The sequence below is a fragment of the Crassostrea angulata genome, chromosome 5, assembly GCF_025612915.1.
Source record: "Crassostrea angulata isolate pt1a10 chromosome 5, ASM2561291v2, whole genome shotgun sequence".
In the NCBI taxonomy this organism is placed as follows: Eukaryota; Metazoa; Mollusca; class Bivalvia; order Ostreida; family Ostreidae; genus Magallana; species Magallana angulata.
In genome coordinates this window covers 59,090,031-59,116,120 of record NC_069115.1, presented here as the reverse complement: position 1 = coordinate 59,116,120, position 26,090 = coordinate 59,090,031, and the positions used below count along the sequence as shown (strand labels likewise).

General features: G+C 33.6%; 1 protein-coding gene across 3 annotated transcripts in view; it reads right to left on the bottom strand.

Moving 5' to 3' along the window:
• Positions 1–2,917: 2,917 nt before the first annotated feature.
• The window catches only part of LOC128183203 (uncharacterized), a 71,198-nt gene continuing 48,025 nt past the window's right edge, over positions 2,918–26,090 (bottom strand). For 2 of the 3 annotated variants that reach the window (XM_052852116.1, XM_052852117.1), the window contains exons 4-10: positions 11,655–11,765; positions 10,490–10,690; positions 9,829–10,068; positions 7,642–8,012; positions 7,466–7,527; positions 7,025–7,085; positions 2,918–3,247 (exon numbers count right to left, since the gene is read on the bottom strand). In XM_052852116.1, the coding sequence (XP_052708076.1) occupies positions 3,119–3,247; positions 7,025–7,085; positions 7,466–7,527; positions 7,642–8,012; positions 9,829–10,068; positions 10,490–10,690; positions 11,655–11,765 (1,175 nt within the window). In that variant the 3' untranslated portion in view covers positions 2,918–3,118. The remainder of the gene's footprint in view (positions 3,248–7,024; positions 7,086–7,465; positions 7,528–7,641; positions 8,013–9,828; positions 10,069–10,489; positions 10,691–11,654; positions 11,766–26,090) is intronic. The other variant, XM_052852119.1, reaches the window with a different exon arrangement.

Here is a 26,090-nt window from a genome sequence, read left to right as displayed (position 1 = left end):
TTAAAGAATCTTTTAAAACATCAACGATTAATAGTAAAGCTTAAATTATTATAGTTGATAATAGTAAATAAAACAAGAAATCAATTTTGCATACTCAGTATTTTAATCATTTTTTATTGTATAAAAGATTTAAAACACAAACACATTTTCTGCTTTGTCTGAAAGTATAATATTGATAAATTGAAACAAGATGTGTTTGTAAAACACTATGCGCCCGGCGACAACAAAGTTCTGAAAAGCAATTTTTAGCATATGGGTCTCAGTCAAGGTCACACGACCATTGTCCTTGGTGTCAGCTGAAAGTGCTTGTAAATGTAAACTCCAAAACGAGAAATCCGAATTCGAATAGCTAGTTTCGAATAAACGACAGCATATATAATTATGAACCCACAGCATATAATTATGAACCCACAGCATATAATAATGAACCCACAGCATATAATAATGAACCCACAGCATATAATAATGAAACCACAGCATATAATAATGAAACCACAGCATATAATTATGAACCCACAGCATATAATAATTAAACCACAGCATATAATAATGAAACCACAGCATATAATAATGAACCCACAGCATATAATAATGAAAACACAGCATATAATTATGAACCCACAGTATATAATAATAGACCCACAACATATAATAATAGACCCACAGCATATAATTATGAACCCACAGCATATAATTGAACCCACAGCATATAATAATAGATCCACAGCATATAATAATAGACCCACAGCATATAATTATAGAACCACAGCATATAATAATAGAACCACAGCATATAATTATAGAACCACAGCATATAATTATAAAACCACAGCATATAATAATAGACCCACAGCATATAATTATAGAACCACAGCATATAATAATAGACCCACAGCATATAATAATAGACCCACAGCATATAATTATAGACCCACAGCATATAATTATAGAACCACAGCATATAATAATAGACCCACAGCATATAATAAAATCATCTAACATAAGGCAGCTATGGCGTTCCATATATTCCTCCAGGTATTTAAATAGAGAGTGATCGATATATATTCTTTTTGGTTTTGGGATATTTATTTAAGGAATTTGACATGATTTTAAAAATGGCTTATAGTTGAAGTAAGAGTCGCACATATGCATGAGTTAAAAGAAAACTGATTAAACTCAGTTCGATAATTATCAAAGGCTATAAAACAAAATCCTCTTTTGGTCGATATAACTATCTTTACTGGAAGAAAAGATTCTTTATAATAAATGAAAGGCATGGTGTATCGGAACCGGTCTCCGGGGGTACATGATTACATGCCGTTGTTTACCCGACATGACAATAAGTAAGGTACAGCAGCACTTCCAGTCGTCCAGGAAGCATCATCAAAGTTCTGAACGAACTTAGATAGATCTAAGAATGTCATGCTTTAATTATATTCTTGTAAGTAAACCATTCTCTATGATGTTTTGTTGATTAAAGAAATTTGGTGAATCAATGTCATAAAATTGTTATTTATTTGTACTATACAGCATAACTTTTGAAAGACAAACTGCATGTGTTGATACATTGTAATAAAATCGTTAATAATTCTGTACATCGCTATGTTAAATCCAAGCTACGTTTTCTAATACTTAGTCATGAACTAATTCATTCTCCTTTGTTGATATTACTTGTTTTGGTACTAGCTGGATGATTTGTTACCTCAGAAATCAAATCATGTTAAACCATACAGCTAATAATTTACATATTTTATGCAAGGAAAATATGCTAAACAATATACTAATACATTAATTGTATGATAGTGAGGGAAGCATGAAGATTTAGCCCCCCCCCCTAAAAATAATCATATAGCACAAGAATTTTTTCTGCATGGAGGGGGGGGGGGATTCTTCATATTTCCGAACATCCAAGCAACGAGTTTATTTAAACAATAAAATGTTTTCTTGTGGTAATTCAGGCGGGATATGAAGGTAGCGACATTGCAGAAAAAATACATAACCCGCGTTATATATAATTTATTTCTGCAATGATCGGTACCTTCATAACCCGCATAAATCATTGAAGAAAGCATTTCATTGTTTATATCTACATCTTTTTATTAACAAATTAATAAATTGATTTTAAAAAGTAAGTACAATTTACTAAATTACTGTTACGTTAGCTAAAAGAAACAACCAAATCGTCTCCTGTGAGAATTTGAGTCTAACATTATCATGATTATTTCGTGCAGTCCGTGATCTTTCTTAGGTCGCAGTAGGTTTTGACCAATCAATAAACGGGGCTTGTATATTTCAATCCTGTCAGTTTCCTCAGAGCAGGCTCTGTTCTATAGTGCTATGAATAAACTATAAGTTTTCGTAAGAAATAGAGGGAATCATACTCGGTAGATGTAAATGTATTATTTTTAGTTATACCAATCGCCACTCACATATCAAAATTATTTTATTATAGATTTTCAAGTCTTGAAAAAGCTAAAAACGTCGTGAATAGTTGACTTCCATTGTTGATTACGTCGTTTATGTTTATCTCGATCAGCTTGTTTCATATCAATGGGATGAAAGATCTTGGAACTTCCGAAATTCTTAAGAGACACCACGTTTCTTTCGCCCTGTTACTGCTTTGACCAATCAGAAGGCGAGTTATATAGAAGTATTTTAATGCGGAGTAATAATGTGCGTTGTTTGTTAAGTTTGCACAGAAGTCTATAAACTGCCTTCTCTAAAAATAATTTTTATGAAGAACCTTTGAAATATGAAAAACCTGATTTTGTTAATGTTTGATTACTTACTACACAAAGATTAAAAATATTGTCAACAGATAATAGTAAATGCAGTTTTTGAACAAGAAAATATCTTTTTGACCTAAGAATGCTATTTTAGCCATATTTTAAAAATAATCAAATGAAAAGAGATGAAATTGACCTTTTTAATTTGTTTATTACTCAGAATGAAGATATAACATTTCAACTCCTAAAAAGACATTTATTATCGTTTGAACCATTTAATTTTTAGCAAAAAACAATGATATCGCATTTTACACACTAAAGAAATAATTACTGAATTTTGATTACATTGACACAGACAGATTGTAAGTTTGTAATGCTTAATTCAAAGATGTTCAGCTTTCTTTCTTGGTAATCTTGAGATGTTCTAATGACTTGGTGAAATCGGCCGCCATTTTGAAAGCCTCGACTTTGTTTTTGGTCTTGGAGAGTTTCATCACGTGTTTATAGTAATTATCCGGCGACTGAAATGAAAGTACATAACGTGTTTAAACTAATTATCCGGCGACTGAAATGAAAGTACATCACGTGTTTATAGTACCATACAGTGACTGAAATGAAAGTAGTGTAACAAGGCGTATACACGAGGATATACCTGCGTGGATTACGGCAGCAACACGTACAGTATAGAGGTTCAATATACCACTACATGCGCGGATCCAGACAAAAAATTTCGGGGGGGGGGGGGGGTTCCGAGAGATAACTATGTTTGCCGTGGGGGAGGGGGTCCGAGGCCTTTTTGGTAAATTTACTATGTGAATTTATTAAAATTTTCCAGGTGGGTTCTGGACACCATCCAACCCACCCTCTCTTCTAGATCCTAGCATGCACTGCTGGGTTATGTATTTTTCAATTTACAGAACAGTTAACCATTATAAAACGTGTCAAATGAATTACTATACCTAATAACAGGTAAAATAACGAAATAGACAAAACATATTTCATCATATTCAGACCGAGTGTATGAAAAATGACAATAACAAACTGTCAACCATATCAAAGACCCTATGTTATGTGATGCAAGTTTTATTATACTATTTTTCATGTTAAATAATTATGATTTCCACATATTAAAAAGAAGTTCAAATAAAAGAAGGGCACCAGCCAATTACAGCCTAAAGCGAATTGGACGAAAAAAAATTACAAAAAAGCACCATGAGAGTACTTATATAAGAGGCCCATGGGGCCACATGCTCACCTGAGCAACAATAGCTTTATATGGGTGTTCAAAGGATATTGTGCCATATGGCCCCTCGGTAGAATTACAAAAGGAATACTCTAAAGTATCCAACTTTTTCACTTATTTTTGCATACACTTAATCTTTGATATTGTACCTTTATGAAATACCATTTTTACTGAAAACAAGATCCTATGCCCCCCCCCCCCCCTTTTATTGCAAAGTTAGACATAGCCGTACTCAAAATCCTTTTTTTTTTGCTTGTCAAGATTTCCGATAAGGTCTAGCCTCCCCCCACCTATTTTCAATTTGCTTCCGACACAACTACAATGTATTGACAGGCATATCACTCTTTTTTACTAAGGTTCACACATTATTTTCATCTTTATTCAAAAACAACAAATGGTTACAAATTGATTTAAGAAATGAAGATAATAATTTTTCTATTGATCGACGTATCAAAGAAAAAATTGACCGGAAAACTTCATCAATGCGCGTAGCGCATTGATGAAAAAGTTTTCCGGTCAATTTTTTCTTTGATACGTCGATCAATAGAAAAATTATTATCTTCATTTCTTATCATTTAATAAAACATTTTCAAATAAAAACATGTGAAGTGTCATTGATCAAACATGTAAATAATGTAAATGAAGCGGCGCGTATGAATACAAAACAACAACAGCAACAGTATTCAAAATGGATGCGCTTTCAGCTGATGCAGAGCTATTGAGCTGAATTTAATGGATTAAACACAAATAATGAGTTAAAATCTGAACCGGCTGAATTGAAAACGAAAGGAAAATACATGCGATAGCTTGTGATATTATTCACTGTGCAGAAAAACTCGTAATAAAACTAGTTTTCATGTGAGATCGCTGGAAAATGCAACTGGACATAACCATCCGAGGAAAGGCGATCGTGGACGAAAATAGCTGATATGTCGACAAAGAATAGTATGTATAAGCGACTTTTGTAAACGTTGTGGTAACTAGATAGCCAGTGATGTACTTAAATGGCATATCTGCCGCTTGGAATGCGCCGAAGGAGTTGATGCATTACCCATAGCTTTTCTTTACGACGCTAGTTCTGATAACCGATCATGTACGTGTGTAAATTTGAAACTTATGATTATCGTTACCAAATTTGAACAGCAGTGCAGTGTTACCGTGAAAGTTTATAGGCCTATATGTTCGTTATAATATTCCTGGAAAAGGAACAGCCAGCCTCGCTGTAAATGTTGATTGATCTCAAGCAGACGAAATCGTGAGAAGACGCTTAATTTTCTATTTCGTGAATCAAATAATGTGTTTCGTTCATTTTTGAAGGTTAAACTTTCAAGTTTTTATATTCACAAGATTGCATTTTCTTTGCTGACAATAAAACAGACACAACTTCACATTTTGTTGACAGTGTTTATCTTGGAAATACCCGTTCTATAAATAGTGTTAGACCAGAACAGTTGAGAAAAGTAGATCCGGAAAAAACTTTATTGATGCAGGTATCAAAGAAATTTTTCAACCAATCAGAAGCGCCGATATCTCATCAAACAAATAAATATTAAATGATATGATTTTCAGCTGTTATATTTTCTTAAGAGCGATGATACTTTTATCCCCGTAACACTATAGGAACTGTTTTAAAGAGATCGCTTATATTTAATTGTGTCTGAAAAACCATCAAAGTTGGTGTAGATTTCACATAATTCATCAAGGGGGCCCTAAAAAGTAGTTACAGCATATCTTCCTTTAATTTCTCTGTACAAGTTTTTAACGTTTAGCGAGAAATTTCTAGTGATCAATTAAAATTTCATCGTCAATCGTAGAATTATAAGCAAGATACAGAACTCACAATTCTGCTAGGTTGGAGTCAATTTTTTTTGTTCACAAGAGTTTATTACATTCAACTTAAGATGTTTAAACTTGGTATTTCCTATTCAGCATTTAAAATGTAAAAGCACAAAAGCATAGCCTCGGCTCTGTGTACAAACAGAAAATTGTGAGCAAAGCTCTGTATCTTGCTTAAAATTCGAAGCTTGACACTCAAATACGGTAAGTAAATATAACATTGTAAACAATTAAAACAGAAGAAACTTGCACTAAAACAAAGATCACGTTTTATTTTTCATCATATATATAGCAGCAAAAACAATCTCCGTTTAGACTGAAAATGCTGAGCATCTTAACAAAACACGTTCCATTAATTAACCATTACGTAGGTGTCGTACCAAGTTACCAATAAAACGTACAGTATTTTATAATATGCCTTTAGTGCATCAGATTTTGCTTATTTTGCGCAGGTAAACACTAAGCTCTCTGATTTACCGAAGTCTATACATGTATTTGATTTGATATGTAAAAATTCCAAAATACAGGCGATAGTTCTCCTCAAGTAACGAAAATCAAACGAGAATCAAAACAAGCTAAAACTACCGTCACAAGTTAAAATATCAACGCATTAAAATATTTAACCACAATTTACTTCACAAAATCGGCACAAATATGTTTCAAATATTCCTATCGCACGTAAAGTGTTGCACAACAAGCAAATTCATCTTTGTAAGTTTAATTCGTTTATCATGCGTTCAACATGGCTGCTTCAAACAGAACTTTCGTTTACGAGAAATGGAATACCGAACCCGAAGTTATAAAATGATTTACCGCTATTATCTCTTTATTATTAGTTACGTAAAATACTCAAATTTGAAACAGAATTAGCCCATATTTTCCTTTCCATAAGGATTATTTTGCTAAACTACGTTGAATTTGACGCAGTAGTTCTTGAGAAGAAGATTTTTAAAAATGCACCCCCCTTTTTCCACAGTTTCGACGTTTTCTCCGTTTTGAATAAAGATCAATCTTTCAATTCTGCAATTTATATTTACCTTTTTATAAGGATGCTTTGTGACAAATTTGGTTGAATTTGGCCCAGTGGTTTTAGAGAATAAGACAAAAATGTAAAAAGTTTACAGACGGACACACTGACAGACGAACAGACGGACGACGGACAATGGGTGATCAGAAAAGCTCACTTGAGATTTCAGCTCAGGTGAGCTAAAAATCAAACCTCTTCCTTCATTTGTGCAAAGAATACAATGTCCTTGGCTCTATAACTTTCGAATATATCTCTGGAAAAAAAAGAAAAAAATCCTTTTATTCAGCTGAAAAGGACTTAGTATCAAGCCTTCTTAGTTCTTAACAAATTATTTATAAAAAGGAAGTATGTTGAATTGGATTGGAATTCTTCCATCACATTTTTAGCAGAAAAAAAAATAGAAAATAAAAAAAGGAAGATTTGTGAACTCGTTGACAATGACTGATCAATTCAAACCAAATTGTAGTCGGTTTTTTCTTTCTATGACGAACATTTGATTTCGTGTAACACTTAACAACGAAATCTAGTGCCAAGTAAAAATAAATGTTTAAGTCACAGTGTAATTAAACTGTCCTCTTTGATAACAAATTGAAATTAAGATCGAATTCAGCACTAAACATCTTAAAGTTTTACCGTGGTAAGTGTTGCTTTTCTAGCCAAACCATAAATTGCTCCTGGTTCAGTTTTGAAAATTTCTAAAAATGAATTTAAAATAAAAACCAACCATATTTTATAGAAATGCAAAGCGCGTATGTTGAAAATATCGCGTCCACAAGATTTTTTCGTTTTGTTTATAACTTTCGTATTACCTTCCACCTCTTTGAGTGTTTCTTGCATTGCACCGATTCCTTTGCGTGAGTAAGTGGAGAGGAGCTATAAATCTGTCCGTGAGCGGACGGTACGTTATAACCGGGTAGGCCGTGAGACGACACGGCGTGCGGTGACTGCTGAGTTGAGTCAACCTGCTTACTGACCCCGTCTGTTGTATCTCCAGGACTCTTCACACATCTTCGCTCAAGTTCCTTGATTAGTTCCACTATTTTGGTCTCGAAAGGTTTCCTGACAAAGTCGTAGTGGTAATCTCCCGCCGTCATCAGAGCTAGCCATCCGTCTGCTGTAAAGCCCGGGTCTACCAGTAACGGAATCCGGTCCTTTTTCAAGGAGGATGCGTACGCAGCCTCTAAAACAAACAATGATAACACAAAACCCAATGAAAATAAGGAACATTTACATTAAAAAAAAATCAAGCAAAAAAAAAAAAAAACAAAACAAAAAAACAAACAAACAAACAAAAAACCAAGAGGCCCATGGCCCGACGCTCACCTGAACAACAGTTCCTTGTATCATTTTATATTAGTTTTTTTTTTAAAACATTTTACCAATATATTGGTAAATATATTGTACCAAGTTTGTTAAATTTGGTCAAGTGGTTTTAGAGAAGTCACAAATGTAAAAAGTTTACAGACAGACGGACAGTACGACGGACAGACGGACGGACGACGAACAACAGGTGATCAGAAAGGTTCACTTGAACCTTCGGTTCAGGTGAGCTAAATATGAACAATATATTTAAGTAAGGTTCTCCGATCCTCAGCTTCAAAGTATTTTTTCATTATAAAGATGTTATTTATCCTTGAAACTTTAACTTTTCCAAAATCTTCAAAATCCCAATCCGTTGGGGGGGGGGGGGGTGTGGGGGGGGGGGGGCGAAGTGTATAACTTCAATATTTCACTACTCATTTTCTTATTTTCATATCATTTTTAACATACTCCCAAAAAGAGGGGGGGGGGCAACTCAATGATAATTCAAATTTTTATATGTAAATTTTAAAAAAAATTGTTGCTGCGAGAAAAAGTGTGGGGGCCAGGCCCCCCCTGGTCCCCCCCCCCCCCCCCCCCCGATGCTACGTGCCTAAAAGGTATGATCGGCAAAAATGATATATTGATAGCTAGAAGCAATCAACATGATCAGGTTGATGTAAAATAATTTAAAAAGTACTGTATTTTTACAAAATATAGAATATTTTGAATCTGTACACCATAATTTTATCATTATACACCGTCAACAAATTTTATTTTGAAATAAATTTGGGGAAAGCCGTTCGTAAACTCCTTGTCTAGTTTTATATTTTTAACGTAATTATTAAATGTTAATGTATCTTCTTCTTCTTCAGAATACTGAGTAGGGCTCTTTAAAAAGCATTAACACGTATGCAAAGAAAGAGTTGTATTAAAATAATCTAATGCAACTGAAAAACATTGAATGTCATCATAACTTGCAATTGAGGTCGCATTATAACGTAACCTTGTTTATAAATCAAGCCGTCTTCCTAGCTACTATTATGCAACATCAATAGATCGAGGTCAGTTCATGGAGCATCTTCTTATGATTGAGGTCAGTTCATCGAGGTCAACTGCATTACTGAATGAATCTTTCGATCGAAATTCTTACGCGTGAGACAAAATGTGCATTCTTAAATTAACAGGTCGAGCTGTATTTTATGTATGTTTGCATCTCTTAAGGTAAATGAATTGACATAAAACTTAGTAAAATGTTATATATAAATACTAAACCAAACTTCAAGTTTTTATAAGAACTACTTATATATGCATGCGGAATGTGTGCGCACGTGGAAGCATTTGCCGGATGCCTTATTTGGACACAACAGTGATCGGCCGAAGCCGATCACAAAAACCCGGTTGTACAGGAGCATCGGAGTGTCGAAAACCTTTCCCAGTGTGTAGTAGTTCTCCGTGAAACCACTAAACAAAGCAGTTCGTTGAATAACTTCTTGTAATATTAACACTACAAAACTAATTAAATTTGTCTATATAAAAGGCAGATTCATGGTACGAATAAAAAAATTCCAGATAATTTAGAGTTATCTAACATTGATGAGGATCAATTATGTTCAGTAAATCGTTAGTTTGAATCTTTAGAATAACTTCGACTAATTTTGTATATATTATGTCAATGAATTCATTTGATATTTCACCTCTTCTGCAGTATTCGCTCCTCTGGTAGCTGTAAGACATGGAAATCAAAACGACCGAGGCGTCCTGAATGGCCTCTGCCATTCGGTCGTACACATTCTCTCGCATTTGTTCGATGTCCATCCATACACTAAATCCCGCCTCTGTAATGGCTTGTTTTATCCTTAACAACAGAGGGCGCTGTTCCCGAGAATAACTGATCATCACGTGACCTTTTGTTTTCTTTCCAAAAAGTTCTTGAACTGTGTCAAAAATTGAAAACAAAAACGTGCTAAAATCTGCGGATGATTCATTTATAAAATGATGATTGATAAAAAGATATCCGATTATTAAAATAATCTTCATCTTAAAGCTTCAGAGTACATTGAATCATGAATTGTTTTAAAAAACGTTTGGTAAACCGATCAATAATTTTTAAAGGTAAAATAATAAGAAAAAATAAAAATAAAAATTTGACTTATTCTTTGTTGCATTATTATTATTTTACTTATCGATTGATATTATTTTAATCGAAAAACCTTACTTATAACAGAATTAGAATCAAAGACATACAATATTTCCAAAATTATAAATAAATTATAAAACAAAATCGTAAAAACAGATCTTCTTCTATTATTTCAATGTCCTAAAAGATAGGATATTTAATATTTAACAAAATAGTACCCAGGTCTGCATATTTGGTAGAGGAATGAAGTTGTTCAGACAACGTCCATAGGACACCCTTGGCTGACCCCCGTACATCCGGGTAACGGGACGACCTAGCCAGGTCAAACAGAGTGGTCACCACGTCTGTCTGTGTGTCGGACACAAAGGTCTTCTTGTTTTCGTCGTCGAAAGCCAGATGTGCTAATGTCTTTGTGGCAGCTGTAAAATACAAAGGGACAAGTAGAAAACAATACAGTAGAGAGTTCAATTTACCACATTTTAATTAACATAAAGTAAAAGTTTCGAATAATAAATAAATAAACTGGAGAATTGTAAATAAAAATGAGAAGAAATATATATATTTTTTAAATATATCTTTTTTTTTAAATCATAAAATTCTTATATACAATATAATGATTCTGAAAAAGAATTATGAATGCATTTGTTTTTTTTTCTTTAATTCAAGGTAGTACAAAACAGATAAGCAAAAATTTTCTTATAGTGCAATTTTTTCTGAAAATTTGATATTTTGCTATTACGAATGAAATCTATAAATATGTAAAATTTGAAGGAAAAAAAATCCGACCTTACAATTTTTGCCCACATCGCCTCAAACCTACCATTTGAGTCTTCTTTCAATGGAGTGTAAAATTAAATTGTTATTGTTTGAATTTGCTATGCAAATAAGTTACTTTTTAAACATTACAAATGTTTGTGCAGCTATTTATACAGGAGACCTTCTTGTTACTTACAGACACAAACATAAATTCTAATTTGTCAATTAAGGTCATTTCTGATGTAATATAATGTAAAGCATTTGTATAATTTGATGGGTATGAAGTCTTAACACTGGTGATGGTTGTGTCTTTTACTACTGTTCAAATTTTCTGTCTTTACTATGAACGGAGCACAAGTTACACATTTTTAAATGATAGAAGGCTAAATTGCACAAAATTCAAATGAACCATATTATCAAAATACATGTACGCTGTACCTTAATTTATTTCTGCGTTCATTTATTTATGGGTATGATTTATATTATTTTCTTAATAGATACAAATTAACTTTTATATAATATGAGGCCATTATTTTTTTTGTATTTGGGAAATAGTTTAAATTCTTAATTTTGTTTCGTACTACATTAAGCAGATGATGCAAGAAGAAGCTTCAGATTTTGTCTTACTGATTTGCTCGATTTCCTCAGATTGTTTTGCAAGTTTAATAAGTGGCTCCAATACTCCATACTCCACTAAAAGTTTCTTGTTTGAATCAAATATTGCGAGATTACCAATAACTACAAAAGAAAAAAAATCAATGCATAATTCATTATCACTTATCCTTTAATTGACGCATCATCAAATTTATAATATAATGAACTAGATGCTGTCATTAGACAGTAATACCCGCACCATGTGTTTGCCCCTAAACAACACTGTTTTGTACCAGTTTAATTAAAAATGAAGGTTACATGCAAACTCCGGTAATACATTTAAAAATTATAATTTTCATAACTGAAGGATGAGATCCCTGCCCATATGATAATACACATCGTGACATGAGCAGCACTTTATGTGCAATTTGGGGTAGAACTGTTTGCAGTGAATTTTCAGTTAATCAATAATCTTAACATTTTATTTCATAGGAAGTATAATGGTCTATATAATTATTTAAAACAAAATTAAAAATTAAATTATGCCCCCTCCCCGTGGCGGTTGCCGGTTTTAGATTTGCTTCTGTGTGCCTACATGAACATCATCGTGTGCACAGATTTAGAGAAGGGGTGGGAGTGAGGGGTCCAGACCCCCCCCCCCCCCATGAAAATTCGTAAATTACCAAAAATACACCTTGGACCCCAATGCTCTTACAGACATGTAAACGCTCTAACCCATTGCGCTTCAATGTTAGGTAACATTATTTGGGGGGTAAATATCTAATCAATATTCAACATACTTTATTGTTTATCTCAATAGGAAGTATACATGTTCATCACAATATGCAGGTGTCCTGCACGACCTTATAGCTGTTATTTACCTAATAAAATAGTGCAAGTGGATTTGAAGAATAGGTCATAAAAATACATGCATGTTACAAATGACTGATCTTTGTCTGAAGTTACGTACACAACACAGGTTTGCATGTCTCATTAGCGGGTACTAGTTTTACCCAGCTCTTCGATTAGATGGGTTCACGTGTATACATACATGGGTGTTGCTAAAACGCGGAACGGAAAACGGAACGGAAGGAAAACGGAAAATCTTATCTAATGTTATTTACCTCATAGATTTGTTAAGTATGCTAAAACGATATACTTTATGTACCTTTTTAATTTTTTTTTGAAAGATTAGCAATATTAGATTATTTATTCAAGAATATTTATTTCCTCAAAATTAACAGTACATGCATTGACCACTATATTCTGTCCCAAAATATCCTCGATTCACTTTTTGCTGTATATTTATATATACCTCAGGGTTCAAGCGATTCTCTTTTAGAAGCATTAAACATTCTCATTATTCTTTCTTTAAAACGTCCTCTCTAGCTTATCAGCTGGTATAAATACACGGCAAAAAATAAAGAAGTCTACGGGGTTTTGCATTTTAACAGACCCGGATGATAGTGTTGAAAAATTGTGCAAGGTCTTCTGAGTGACTTCCAAATGGAGAAAAGATGTCAACATTTTCCATTATAAATCGTCCAAATGTGCTGCATGAATATTTTGGGATCGACAGACTATAGTCCCAATATATAATCGGAAAATCAAACCAGGCAACGTCTAGAGCTCTCTATTCGGATCATATGTATATAGCTGCTGGAATAAACAACTGCATGCTTTGTAATGCAAACGTAAACAAAATTGCATTGCTAAAAATACTAGTTTCACAAATGACTAGTTTCACAAATTACCGGGTATTTTAATGTTTACGGTATTTTAATTTTTTAATGTCGTCAGTCCTACAGTTTTTTTCTTCCATCTCAATGATACTGTATCGTCTGTATGATAAAAGATCGTCTAGAACACCGAAAATTCAATTTTGATATAAGTATATACATGTACATCATATTTGAAAATAATATAAAAATACTCAAAACACGCATAAAACGCTTTCACTAACTGCGTACGTTACGCTAATATGCCAGCAATACCATATAAGAGAAATAAGTAAAAAGTTATAGCTAATTTGCTCGTTTAATCATGTTAATGTTTCACAATTCGTATACATTTGATTTTTCCGTTTCGTACTCAACTAAAGCCGAATGAATACAATGCTATAATTGATAGACATTCATATGAATATTAATAAGATAGCAACATGTTGATAATCATTCATTAGATATAAATAAAAGATACAAAGTAAATCGTTTCTGGCCAGTCTATACCCTTTTTAAGCGATAAACGTGATGATATTTTCCATTCCGTTCCGTTTTCCGTTCCGCGTTTTAGCAACACCCATACATACGTGTCTGTGTTTTCCGTATGCAGAAAAGGATTACGGTAGTTAAGATCAGCTAAAGGAATTCATTATTGTGTTTTAATTGGATTATCATTATGATGTTGACCAATTTAGGTAAGCATGTAGTAGCAGTAGCACAATATAATAAGATGCCAGCATGGGATTCCTGCCAGCATACATACACATGTATATAAGTTCTACTTTCACTTTCTAAATGTAATCTCCCTTTGACAGCATACTGTATCATCATCTTTTAATATTTAAATAAGCTTATCATCGTTACCTATTCTATCGCATTTGTAAAGTTTCTGTCATTTTAGTTGCAAAGGTTATTTTTTCATTTGTCAGACTGCATGCGCTGTTGAGTTGACCCCATATTGACCCTGTATAAACAATTTCTTATTAAATTTGTGTATTACTTATGTAAGTAAGTGTAGACACTTATATTTTTAGCCGGGCTCTGCTGAAAGCAGAGTCCTGGCTATAGGCAGGCCAATCGCCAATGTTACTATAAATAGCACACATAAACAAAAAACCAAACAGCGTCAAGGTAAAGCTTCCGCAATACCAAATAGTTGCACAAAGAGCCACGTTTTGTCAAAAGTGTTGTCATTTTGTTTCTCTTTTTAAATTTCGAATGAATTGTCTATCTTTTTAGTTTTCTTATTAATAACGTGTTTTTAAAACATTACTATGCATTTTGGACACATACAATGCGCATGAATGTCCATGAACTGCTGCAGGATAAAGAAACGGGGATTGAATATATAATGCTTGTTGCAAAATTCAAGGCAGCAACTGTTGAACTTTTTAACTTCTACTAGACAGACTTATTTTTTGTTTATAGCGGCTTACAAAATTTTGTCGCTCTCTGATGCTTTGCCGACATTAAAAGCATAAGAGAGAGAGAGATAGCTGCAGATCTGTAGCTCTCTGGTTGAAAAAATTCGGATAGACAAACCAGAGAGCTACAGTTCCAAGCGTTGTAAAAACCTCCGATTTACGCCGCCGTTTTTGTGTCGCTCGCTTCGGGAATTATATCCGACTTTAAAAGCATTCAACCGCCTAAAAAATTGGATTTATTAATTAAACATATTGTTTACCCTAACTCTGCTAACTTTGTTTTCCTTTCAATGGTTCACAACGGCCATCCTTCGCCTTGGAATGTCATCGTTTTAAAATACTCGCCTTATGACAACCATGTTTACCTAGTAGCGAGATCTCGGGTGCGTCGATTTACCCAAATGGACCCAAATGAACCCAAATGGACCCAAATGGCGATTAAAGTGGAAAACAATTATAATAAAATCCTTATTACTAATATTATCACTTGTTTTAGTCATTTCGTGGGGTTGTTAGCCGTTATTAAGAAAAATAAAGACCAAAATGGCGATTCAAGCGGAAAATAATTATAATAAAATCCTCATAATTTAGGGAAATTTGGAAAAATAAAAGCCGAAGGTCCATAACAATAATTAGAATTATTTTAAAAAGTTGCTTTATTTTTATATAATATATATATTTATATTATTTGAATATAATTACATACATTATATACTTTTACAAATCGAGATAAAATGCTCATCTTTATTTTTCAAAAAGAATTTTTAAAGATATACTGAAATAATTTTAATTATTGTTTGAATCGCCATTTTGGTCTTTATTTTTCTTAATAACGGCTAACAACCCCACGAAATGACTAAAACAAGTGATAATATTAGTAATAAGGATTTTATTATAATTGTTTTCCACTTTAATCGCCATTTGGGTCCATTTGGGTTCATTTGGGTCCATTTGGGTAAATCGACGCACCCGAGATCTCGCTACTAGGTAAACATGGTTGTCATAAGGCGAGTATTTTAAAACGATGACATTCCAAGGCGAAGGATGGCCGTTGTGAACCATTGAAAGGAAAACAAAGTTAGCAGAGTTAGGGTAAACAATATGTTTAATTAATAAATCCAATTTTTTAGGCGGTTGAATGCTTTTAAAGTCGGATATAATTCCCGAAGCGAGCGACACAAAAACGGCGGCGTAAATCGGAGGTTTTTACAACGCTTGGAACTGTAGCTCTCTGGTTTGTCTATCCGAATTTTTTCAACCAGAGAGCTACAGATCTGCAGCTAAGAGAGAGAGAGAGAGAGAGAGAGAGAGAGAGAGAGAGATTCAGTCTTTACTACACAATATGCATAAAGACACATCAAAAGAGCCCGGCTTTCAGTACTTCAGTACTTTGATTTATATGAGTAATAATAAGAAGGAAGGAGTATTTCTTTCTTAATGTATTATAATGCATCAAATACGATGTAGGTCATGACCTTATGGGACTGTTCTGACCCCATGAAACAGGAAAATACAAAATATCTTCTAAAGTCATTATGATGCATCAACTGGTGTAAAGTACATTAATGACCCCCAGGTGTTGTCTTTAAACCCCCCCCCTCCCCCCCAGCCTTTATGAAATAGGAAATGATATGATACACTGTATATTTTGTTAACTTCTGAGATCTGAGATCCTCATCCCTAAACCGTTTAATTTATTTTTGCTCTTTGTGTCATTGCGCGTAAAATTGTATTGTAAGATTATGCCCCCTTGGAGACACCCTGACATTTTAGAACTAGAAATAATAATGTATTTTATCTTATTCATATGTTATACAGTAGTGTTTGATCCATGTGGGTAATTCCTAGCCTAATGATGTCACTGCTTTGTTTAGGAGACTTTACAATTGCCCCAAATAGGTGAATTAACACATGGCAGTGATGCATATAACATTTTGTTTATAAATCTTAAAAATTGAATTAAGCAATTTCCAAAATGTTAATGTGAATCATGAGAGAAAAAGCAATCAAGAAATGATTTAAAATTTGCTACTGTACACATGTAAGAATGTATTAAGAAGACTGAATCTTTATAAGAAGGTTAGATTGGGGGGGGGGGGATGAATGTGGGTATAAACATTTATAATTTGAATCATTTATTGTTATTAATTAATTTTAACTTGTCAATGAATACTACTTATTGATCCCAAGGTAGAAATATGACCTCTGATCGTATCTCAATAGATCATTTGTCAATTATGCAAGGTGTAATGTAATTTTTTTTAAGAATAACATTTTTTACCAGTTTATAAAAGTTTTTAGACACCCAAATTATATTTTGATTTTAATAGATTATTCGACAAGGGGGTGGGGGGGAGAGAACAGTTTATATTTAAGTTTGTTTGGGAGTGGGGGTTCCAAGTCATATATTTGACAATTTTTTAATGTAATTTAAAATAAGACTAAGCCATACTACAGTCATGAACATGAATAGTATAGAACAAAACACAAACTAATACATGTACATGTATATATACATAGGAAGTATTACAAAACAGATGATTGATCTATATCTGGGTTCTTAAATTGAATCATATATCATGTACATATTATATTATTGTTTCTTTGTTCAAGGCATTTAAGATGGTATGTAGGTCATGATCCCAAGTGCTCTTCCTGAAATTATCCAAAATTAAATAAAAACCATTGAGATCCCCACCTTAATCCAAAGATATTATTCCTCCTTAGGTCAGGCAGGCGCATCAGATCATTATGGCATGTAAGTCATGACCCTAAGGGGTCATCCTGACCCCCTTAGAATCAGAAATTGTCAATTATCTTTAAATTATTGATGTTTGATGATCCTATCTCTATTTAATCTTTATTAATTATTAAGTCTCCTGAATGAAGTTTGGAGACTTATTGTTTTTGTACGGTTCTTAATACATGTATATATTCTTCATTAAGGTCTTCCGTTTTCAACGGAAGACCTTATAGTGATTGTAATGTTTTTTCTTTCTTTCTTTCTTTCTTTCTTTTTCTTTTTTTTTTCCCCTTTTTTGTCGGCAGAATTTCTCAGAGATGGCTTGATAGATTTCACTGAAATTTTTAGGGGTGATAGAGAATGATAATATCTCGAGGCGTTTTTTTCATTTTTTCAAAAATCATTTCCGGTCATCCGTTTCCTGTCCCGCGGCAAAAAACCTTGTTCCCTCGAGATCTCAGAATCGGCAAGCACTTGGACATCCAAACTTTGTAGGTTGATAGACCTATAGCTGTAGATGTGTTTAAACTATTTTGTTTTGTTCGGGGTAACTTCCGGTCGTCACCGGAAGCACTTAAAAAATATTTTTTTTACGCATCAAAATTTTTGTCCATAGAATAAATATATAAGAATAAATCTATACATAAGGAATCTATGCGATGTTATATCAACAAAAATATTCTACTTCCGGTGAGATATCTCAATTATCTCAGGTAGCTTTTTTAAGTCACATTTTGTAGCCACGAGATCTCAGAAACTATAAGTGATCAAAACACGAAACTTTCATGGATGATAGACATTTGATTGAGGATGTGTTTAACCGGTTTCATTTTGTCTTTTGTCACTTCCGGTCCATACCGGAAGAGTTAAAAAAAATTGAGCTGTTTATCAGTTTAACTGTTTTCCTTTGATATTTTTTAGTTAGATAAATGAAAAATAATGTACAGAAGGCAAGTATATAAGAAATATTGAATACAATTTAGATTAAACACTTCCGTTTGCCGGTTTCCTGTCCAGAGACCAAAAACCTTTTTTCGACGAGATCTCAAAAACATTAACGACTTGAACAACCAAACTTTGTGGGATGATAGACCTATGTATGTACATGTGTTAACACTATTTTGTTTTATCCGGCGTAACTTCCGGTCGTCACAGGAAGTACACCCAATTTTGATTTTTTAAAAATATTTTGGTTATTTAGCATTGAAGTAACATTTTAGCTATAGAAATACAAAAAGTCATCTACACATGGTAAAAAAAAAGATCTACTTCCGGTGAGACATCTCAAATATCTCAGGTAGCCTTCTTTTTTAAAAACAAAGTACCCACGAGATCTCAGAAACTGTAATAGATCAAGACTTATATTAAATAATGAACATTGATTGAACATGTGTTTAACGGGTTTCATTGGGTCCTACGTCACTTCCGGTTAATACTTGAAGCGTTCAAAAGCAATAGAACTTTTTTTAAAACTTTTAACTTTTTCAAAAACATTTTACTCAATGTGATGAACAGTAACGTACGTAGGTAAATGAACTAAAATATCTACTTTCCGTTTCTTAAATCACTTCCGTTTGTTCATTTCTGGTCCCTTGATAAAAACCTTTTTTCAACGAGATATTACAACTAACGAAAACTTGAATATCCAAACTTTGAGGAAAGACAAAATATACATGTATCCATTTTCTGTTTACAAGGTAACTGGATTTTTTGTGCAGATTCATACATGAGGAACGGAAGACCTTTTTGTTGCTATAGCAACAAGAGTCTAGTTATTATTATTTTTTTCCCCTTTTTCTCTCGTGAATTTCTCAGAGATGTCTGGATGGATTTTTATAAAATTTTCAGGAATGACAGAAAATAAAAAGATCTAGAGGATTTTAATTAAAAATGTTCTAAATTCACTTCCGGTCGTCCGTTTCCTGTCCCGTGACAAAAAGCTTGTCACCTCGAGATCTAAAAAACGGTAAAGACTTAAACATTCAAACTTTGTGGGATGATAGACCTATAGCTGTAGATGTGTTTAAACACTTTTGTTTTGTTTGTCATAACTTCCGGTCGTCACCGGAAGCACTTAAAAAATATTTTTTTTACGCATCAAAATTTTTGTCCATAGAATAAATATATAAGAATAAATCTATACATAGGAAATCTCTGCGATGTAATATCAACAAAAAAATTCTACTTCCGGTGAGATATCTCAATTATCTCAGGTAGCTTTTTTAAAACACATTTTGTACCCGCGAGATCTCAGAAACTATAAGCGATCAAGAAACGAAACTTTCATGGATGATAGACATTTGATTGAAGATGTGTTTAACCAGTTTCATTTTGTCATCCGTCACTTCCGGTCCATACCAGAAGAGTTAAAAAAATCGAGCTGTTTATCAGTTTAACTGTTTTCCTTTGATATTTTTTAGCTAGATAAATGAAAAATAATGTACAGAAGGCAAGTATACAAGAAATATTGAATACAATTTAGATTGAACACTTCCGTTTGCCCGTTTCCTGTCCAGAGACCAAAAACCTTTTTTCGACGAGATCTCAATAACAGTAACGACTTGAACAACCAAACTTTGTGGGATGATAGACCTATGTATGTACATGTGTTAACACTATTTTGTTTTATCCGGCGTAACTTCCGGTCGTCACAGGAAGTACACCCAATTTTGATTTTTTAAAAATATTTTGGTTATTTAGCATTGAAGTAACATTTTAGCTATAGAAATACAAAAAGTCATCTACACATGGTAAAAAAAAGATCTACTTCCGGTGAGACATCTCAAATATCTCAGGTAGCCTTCTTTTTTAAAAACAAAGTACCCACGAGATCTCAGAAACTGTAATAGATCAAGACTTATATTAAATAATGAACATTGATTGAACATGTGTTTAACGGGTTTCATTGGGTCCTACGTCACTTCCGGTTAATACTTGAAGCGTTCAAAAGCAATAGAACTTTTTTTAAAACTTTTAACTTTTTCAAAAACATTTTACTCAATGTGATGAACAGTAACGTACGTAGGTAAATGAACTAAAATATCTACTTTCCGTTTCTTAAATCACTTCCGTTTGTTCGTTTCCGGTCCCTTGATAAAAACCTTTTTTCAACGAGATATTATAACTAACGAAAACTTGAACATCCAAACTTTGAGGAAAGACAAACTGTACATGTATCCATTTTCTGTTTACAAGATAACTGGATTTTTTTGTGCAGATTAATACATGAGGAACGGAAGACCTTTTTGTTGCTATAGCAACAAGAGTCTAGTCTTCTTTTTCTTCTTTCCAGCTCTGAACTTGTTTCTCAGAGATGGCTGAACATAATTGTACAAAACTCTAGGATATGATAGGCCTGCAAATCTAGTTGTGCACCCTGGTTTGATTTTTCTCATTTTGGGTTAGACAACCACTTTTCGGGGGAGGAGGGGGGGGGGGGGGGTGTCAAAAGGGTGTGGGGTCTAACATTGAACCTTGTAGGAAGAATCATAGACTCTATTGTAAATGGTAACTTGAAAACGGACAAAGATAATAATATAGGGTTTTCATAATCATATATTGGCTGTTACTGACAATATATAGGGTTTATTAGATCTGACCCCTGGGGTCATCCCCACCCCCCAGGAATTTGAAATTACCATATATCTCAGAAACTGTTATAATCATGACCCCATAACCATATATATTCATGTTTCTGATGTCAAGGGGCATCAAATGTTATGTAGGTCATGGGCCCTGTGGGTGGTCCTGACGCCCTCAAACAGCAAGTCCCTTAATATCTTCAAAACAGTTGAGATCCCCACCCTTAAACCTTATATATTCTTGTTCCTTGTGTCAAGGGGCATCAAACTGTATGTAGGTCATGGGCCCCGGGGGTGGTCATGACCCCCCCTTGAACAGGAAGTGCACGAATATCTCGAAAACGGTTGAGATCCCCACCCCTTAACCATATATATTCTTGATCCTTAAAGGGCATCAAAAGGTATGTACCGGTAGGTAATGGGCCTCAGGGTTAAATTTAATTTTTCAAAACCGTAATGCACATCTATGGAACAGTTCCTTTCATATCCCAAGATATGATGTGTCTATCCATTAAATCATAAAAGGAGTTCTAGGATCTATGGTTTTTTTTAAGTGATAAACGTCAATATTCTGCTACATTTTGACTCCCTGGATGAAATTTAAATTTTGAAAACCTTACTGCACATCTATAGAACAGTCCCTATCATATCCCAAGATATGATTGTCTATCCATTAAATCATAAGAGGATCTCTTGGATCAATGTTTGTTTTTTTAGTGATAAATGTCAATTTTCTGCTACTATTTGACTCCCAGGATGAAATTTAAATTTTTAAAACCTTATTGCACATCTATAGGACAGCCCCAATTATATCCCAAGAGATGACGTAGCTACTCCAAAAGTTGTAAGAGGAGTTCTGGGAACCATTTTTTTTTTTGCCAAAAAACGTCATTTTTTGTTGCCCACTGATCCCCTTAATTAAAAAATAATTCTGGAACCTGATCATGCCTCAATATGACACCCCCAATCATATTCTAGAAGATCATAAGGCTACTGCTTTAAAAAATGACGTTTTTTAAACCAGTTTTTTTGTAAAAAAAACGTCATTTTTTAGCAATTAAATGACCCCCAGGACAAAATTGAAAATTCCGAAACCTTATTGCACATCTATAGGATACCCTAAAACATATTCCAAAAGATTTGTCTACTTTTGAAAATGTAGGAGGAGTTCGAGGAAGAAGGTTTTTTGTGAAAAAACGTCATTTTTTACCAATTATTTGACCCCCAGGACTAACAGAGAATTTTTGAAACCTTTTTACAAAACAACATGATACCCCAAATCAAACTCCCAGAGTTCAGTTTGCTGGTTTATAAGATGTAAGAGCAGTTTGCGAAAGTAAAACGTGACAGACGGACGGACGGACAGACGGACGGACAGACGGACGGACGGACGGACAGACGGAACATGGTAACAACAATATACCCGAACTTTCTTTAGAAAGTGCGGGTATAAAAACGACAATAACAAACTGTTAACCATCCAAAAATCCATACAACGAAATACAAATTCAAAGCAGGGCAACACGGACCTCTAAAAAGATAGAGGTAGGGTCAGGTGCCTAGGAGGAGTGAGCATCCTCTGCTGACCGGTCACACCCTCCGTGTGCTCTTCGTCGTAATCGGGAAAAAACGGAAAAGTCCGTTGACAATTAGGGTATTAATTATGGTCTAACAATTAGTATGAAAAACGTCAGTCAGCATGCGACCCAGAGGAAGATTGTATTTGCTGACAAGGTCGTTGTATCGACCATAGAACTTACGAAAAGATGACTTCAAACATGACTGTTGATAGTCATGTTTTATCAACTTGTTTGTCAATAGCTTGCCTCGCCTTATAAACTGTTCATACGAAGAGCATGCCCTTGCGTAACGAATTAACTGAGAGACAAAAACAACATATGCAGGTGATGAAGGTATATTGCTACATAAGTAAAAAAAAGTTGCCTATAGAAAAATTGAAGTCATCACGTTTATCATAAAGTTTTTTAGCTCACCTGAGCTGAAAGCTCAAGTGAGCTTTTCTGATCCCCGGTTGTCCGTCGTCCGTCTGTCCGTCCGTCCGTCCGTCCGTCTGTCCGTCTGTCTGTCCGTCTGTAAACTTTTTACATTTTGATCTTCTTCTCTAAAACCACTTGGCCAAATTTAACCAAATTTGGCCCAAATCATCCTTATAAGAAGGTGAATATAAATTGCAAAAATAAAGGGCAAAATTGTATTCAAAGCTGAGAAAACCTCGAAACTGTAAAAAAGGGGGGTGCATTTTAAAAAAATCTTTTTCTCAAGAACTACTGAGTTAATCTTAACGTAATTTAGTATAAATCATCCTTAGGGAAAGGAAAATATAAATTGCAAAAATTATAGGCGAATTCTGTTCCAAATTTGAGATAATTGCAAAAATACTAATAAAGAATGGCTCGTTATTCCATATATCGTAGACTGGCAATTCATTGCGATAGACTGGTCTTATGACAGGCATCGCCAGTCTACCGCATCTCGAAAACGAGGTTCTTTGTTTGAAGCTGGCAGTTTGTTGTGCAACAGTTCACGTGCGAATATAATCTATGAAACATGGAAATAACATTGGTGCCGATTATTGTGAAGTAAATTGATGTTAAATATTTCAACACGTTGTCATTTTCACTTGTGAGGGTGGTTTTAGCTTGTTTTGAATTTTTCGTTTCATTTTGCTTTTTTAACTTGGGAAACAATCGCCTTGTATTTGGAACATAAACTTCGGTAAATAGGCAGCTGAATGTTTACCTGCGAAAATGATAAAACCTGATGCATTAACAACGTACTAAAGTGCATTTCCCTCTGTTTTTATTGTTTATTAATTTCTAATTGTGTCAACAAGGATCAAACAAGGGAGCGACTTTGATTGAAATAATCGATTTTTGATCGGTAACTTCGCCGGAATTTCCTCCGAAAGAGAATTTGAAGTAGCCACGTATTCCGAGTTCATAATCGTGTAAATTAAATCCAAAGACAATAAAAAGATTTTTATGAATTTGAAAAGACGTTTTCACAGCCTCAGTTAAACCCTGTTGTGACGTTTTCCGTGAAAAGTTAGATCACTCCACCGTCGAAAGGATCACTGACGAACTATTACATTTAAAGACATCAAATACTGTGAATGGGGAAAATATTAAAACGGTGATGACAAAATTGTGTAAATTATTCATTACAACGGCAGAACAATCTTTTGGGAAAAAACATAGTGCTCCTGTAAATTCCAAGGATAAACCATGGTTTATAACTCCAAATGTAAGACAGCAAGGAAGAAATTTCATTTAGCGAAGCGTATGCACAGCCGCAATCAATCTACAGAAAATAAGGTCACCTTAAAATTAACAAGTAAACAATATAAAACAGTTATTGACGAATCCTTAAAGAAATACAGAAAGGACTTATCAAATAAATTGCAGAATCTACGTGCGTCGAATACAAAAGAATACTGGAACATTCTTAACAATTCAAATAAGACAAAAAATGTTCTGCGGATATTGATACATTGTATAATTTTTTTTAAGTATTGAATGAAAATGAAGGCGCTGAAACATGTGATAATATTATTGATCAATCGGATACGGTGAATGAATTACTTAATAGCCCTATCACTAGGGAAGAGATTGTGAATTCAATTTATAGTTTAAAAAACAACAAAGCCCTTGGCTATGACAATGTTATAAACGAACACATTAAAACTACAATGTCTAATTTTTTACCACTGTATGAAAACTTGTTCAACATTACTCTTGATACTGGTATTGTCCCAGAGGAATGGTTAAAAGGCATTATTAGACCAATATATAAAAATATGGGTGACCCATCTAATCCAGAAAATTATAGACCAATCACTTTATTAAGTTGCTTAGGGAAAGTATTTACTTATATTTTAGGAACACGCATTGAACATTTTGCAGATGATATTTCACTTATTAAAGAAAGTCAGGCGGGATTTAGGAAAGGGTTTTCCACACTTGATAATATTCTAGTTTTGCAGTTTTTAACACACACACTGATTAACAGTAAAAAGAAATTATTCTGTGCATTTGTAGATTTCAAACAAGCTTTTGATACAGTATGGAGGGATGGGCTCTGGTACAAACTTCTTAAAAGTGGAATAAATGGTAAATGTTTTACATACATAAAAAACATGTACAAAGGTATAAAATCAAAAATATGTATTAATGGTTTTTCATCTGATCTTTTTACTTGTAATGTCGGTGTACGACAAGGAGAAAGCTTATCTCCATTCTTGTTTTTCTTGTATATAAATGATCTAGAAGATTATTTGTTAGATAAAAACATAACTGGACTGTCTACAATTACTGAGGGAATTGAAAAGGAACTTTTTTATATTTAAAAATGTTAATCCTGTTTTATGCAGACGATACTGTTATTTTAGCTGAGTCTGCAAACTATTTACAGTTTGCCCTTAATGAATTCTATAGATACTGTGATACGTGGAAACTTACTGTTAATATTTGTAAAACAAAAATTGTTGTATTTTCTAAAGGTCGTCAACCCAAATATGTCTTTTCATATACGGTTTACCTATTGAAATAGTTAAGGAATTTAATTATCTCGGTGTAATTTTCTCAAGAACAGGTTCATTTTTCAAAGCAAAAATACGGCTATGTGAGCAAGCACAGAAATCCATGTACGGAGTTATAAGGAAGATAAGAACTTTTAATTTACCTATTGATTGTCAATTAGATTTATTTGATAAAATTGTTGTACCAATTTTATTATATGCATGCGAAGTTTGGGGTTATGAAAATATTGAGATTTATGAACGTGTCCATTTGAAATATTTGAAACATATACTTAATCTGAAAAGTTGTACACCTAGTTACATGGAATATGGTGAAACTGGACGATTTCCTCTGTATATAACCATTTTTACTAGAATGATTTCATTCTGGGCCAACATAATCAATAGCAGTGAAAACAAGTTAAGCAAAGTCATATATATGTATGTACGTATTCTTTTTGAT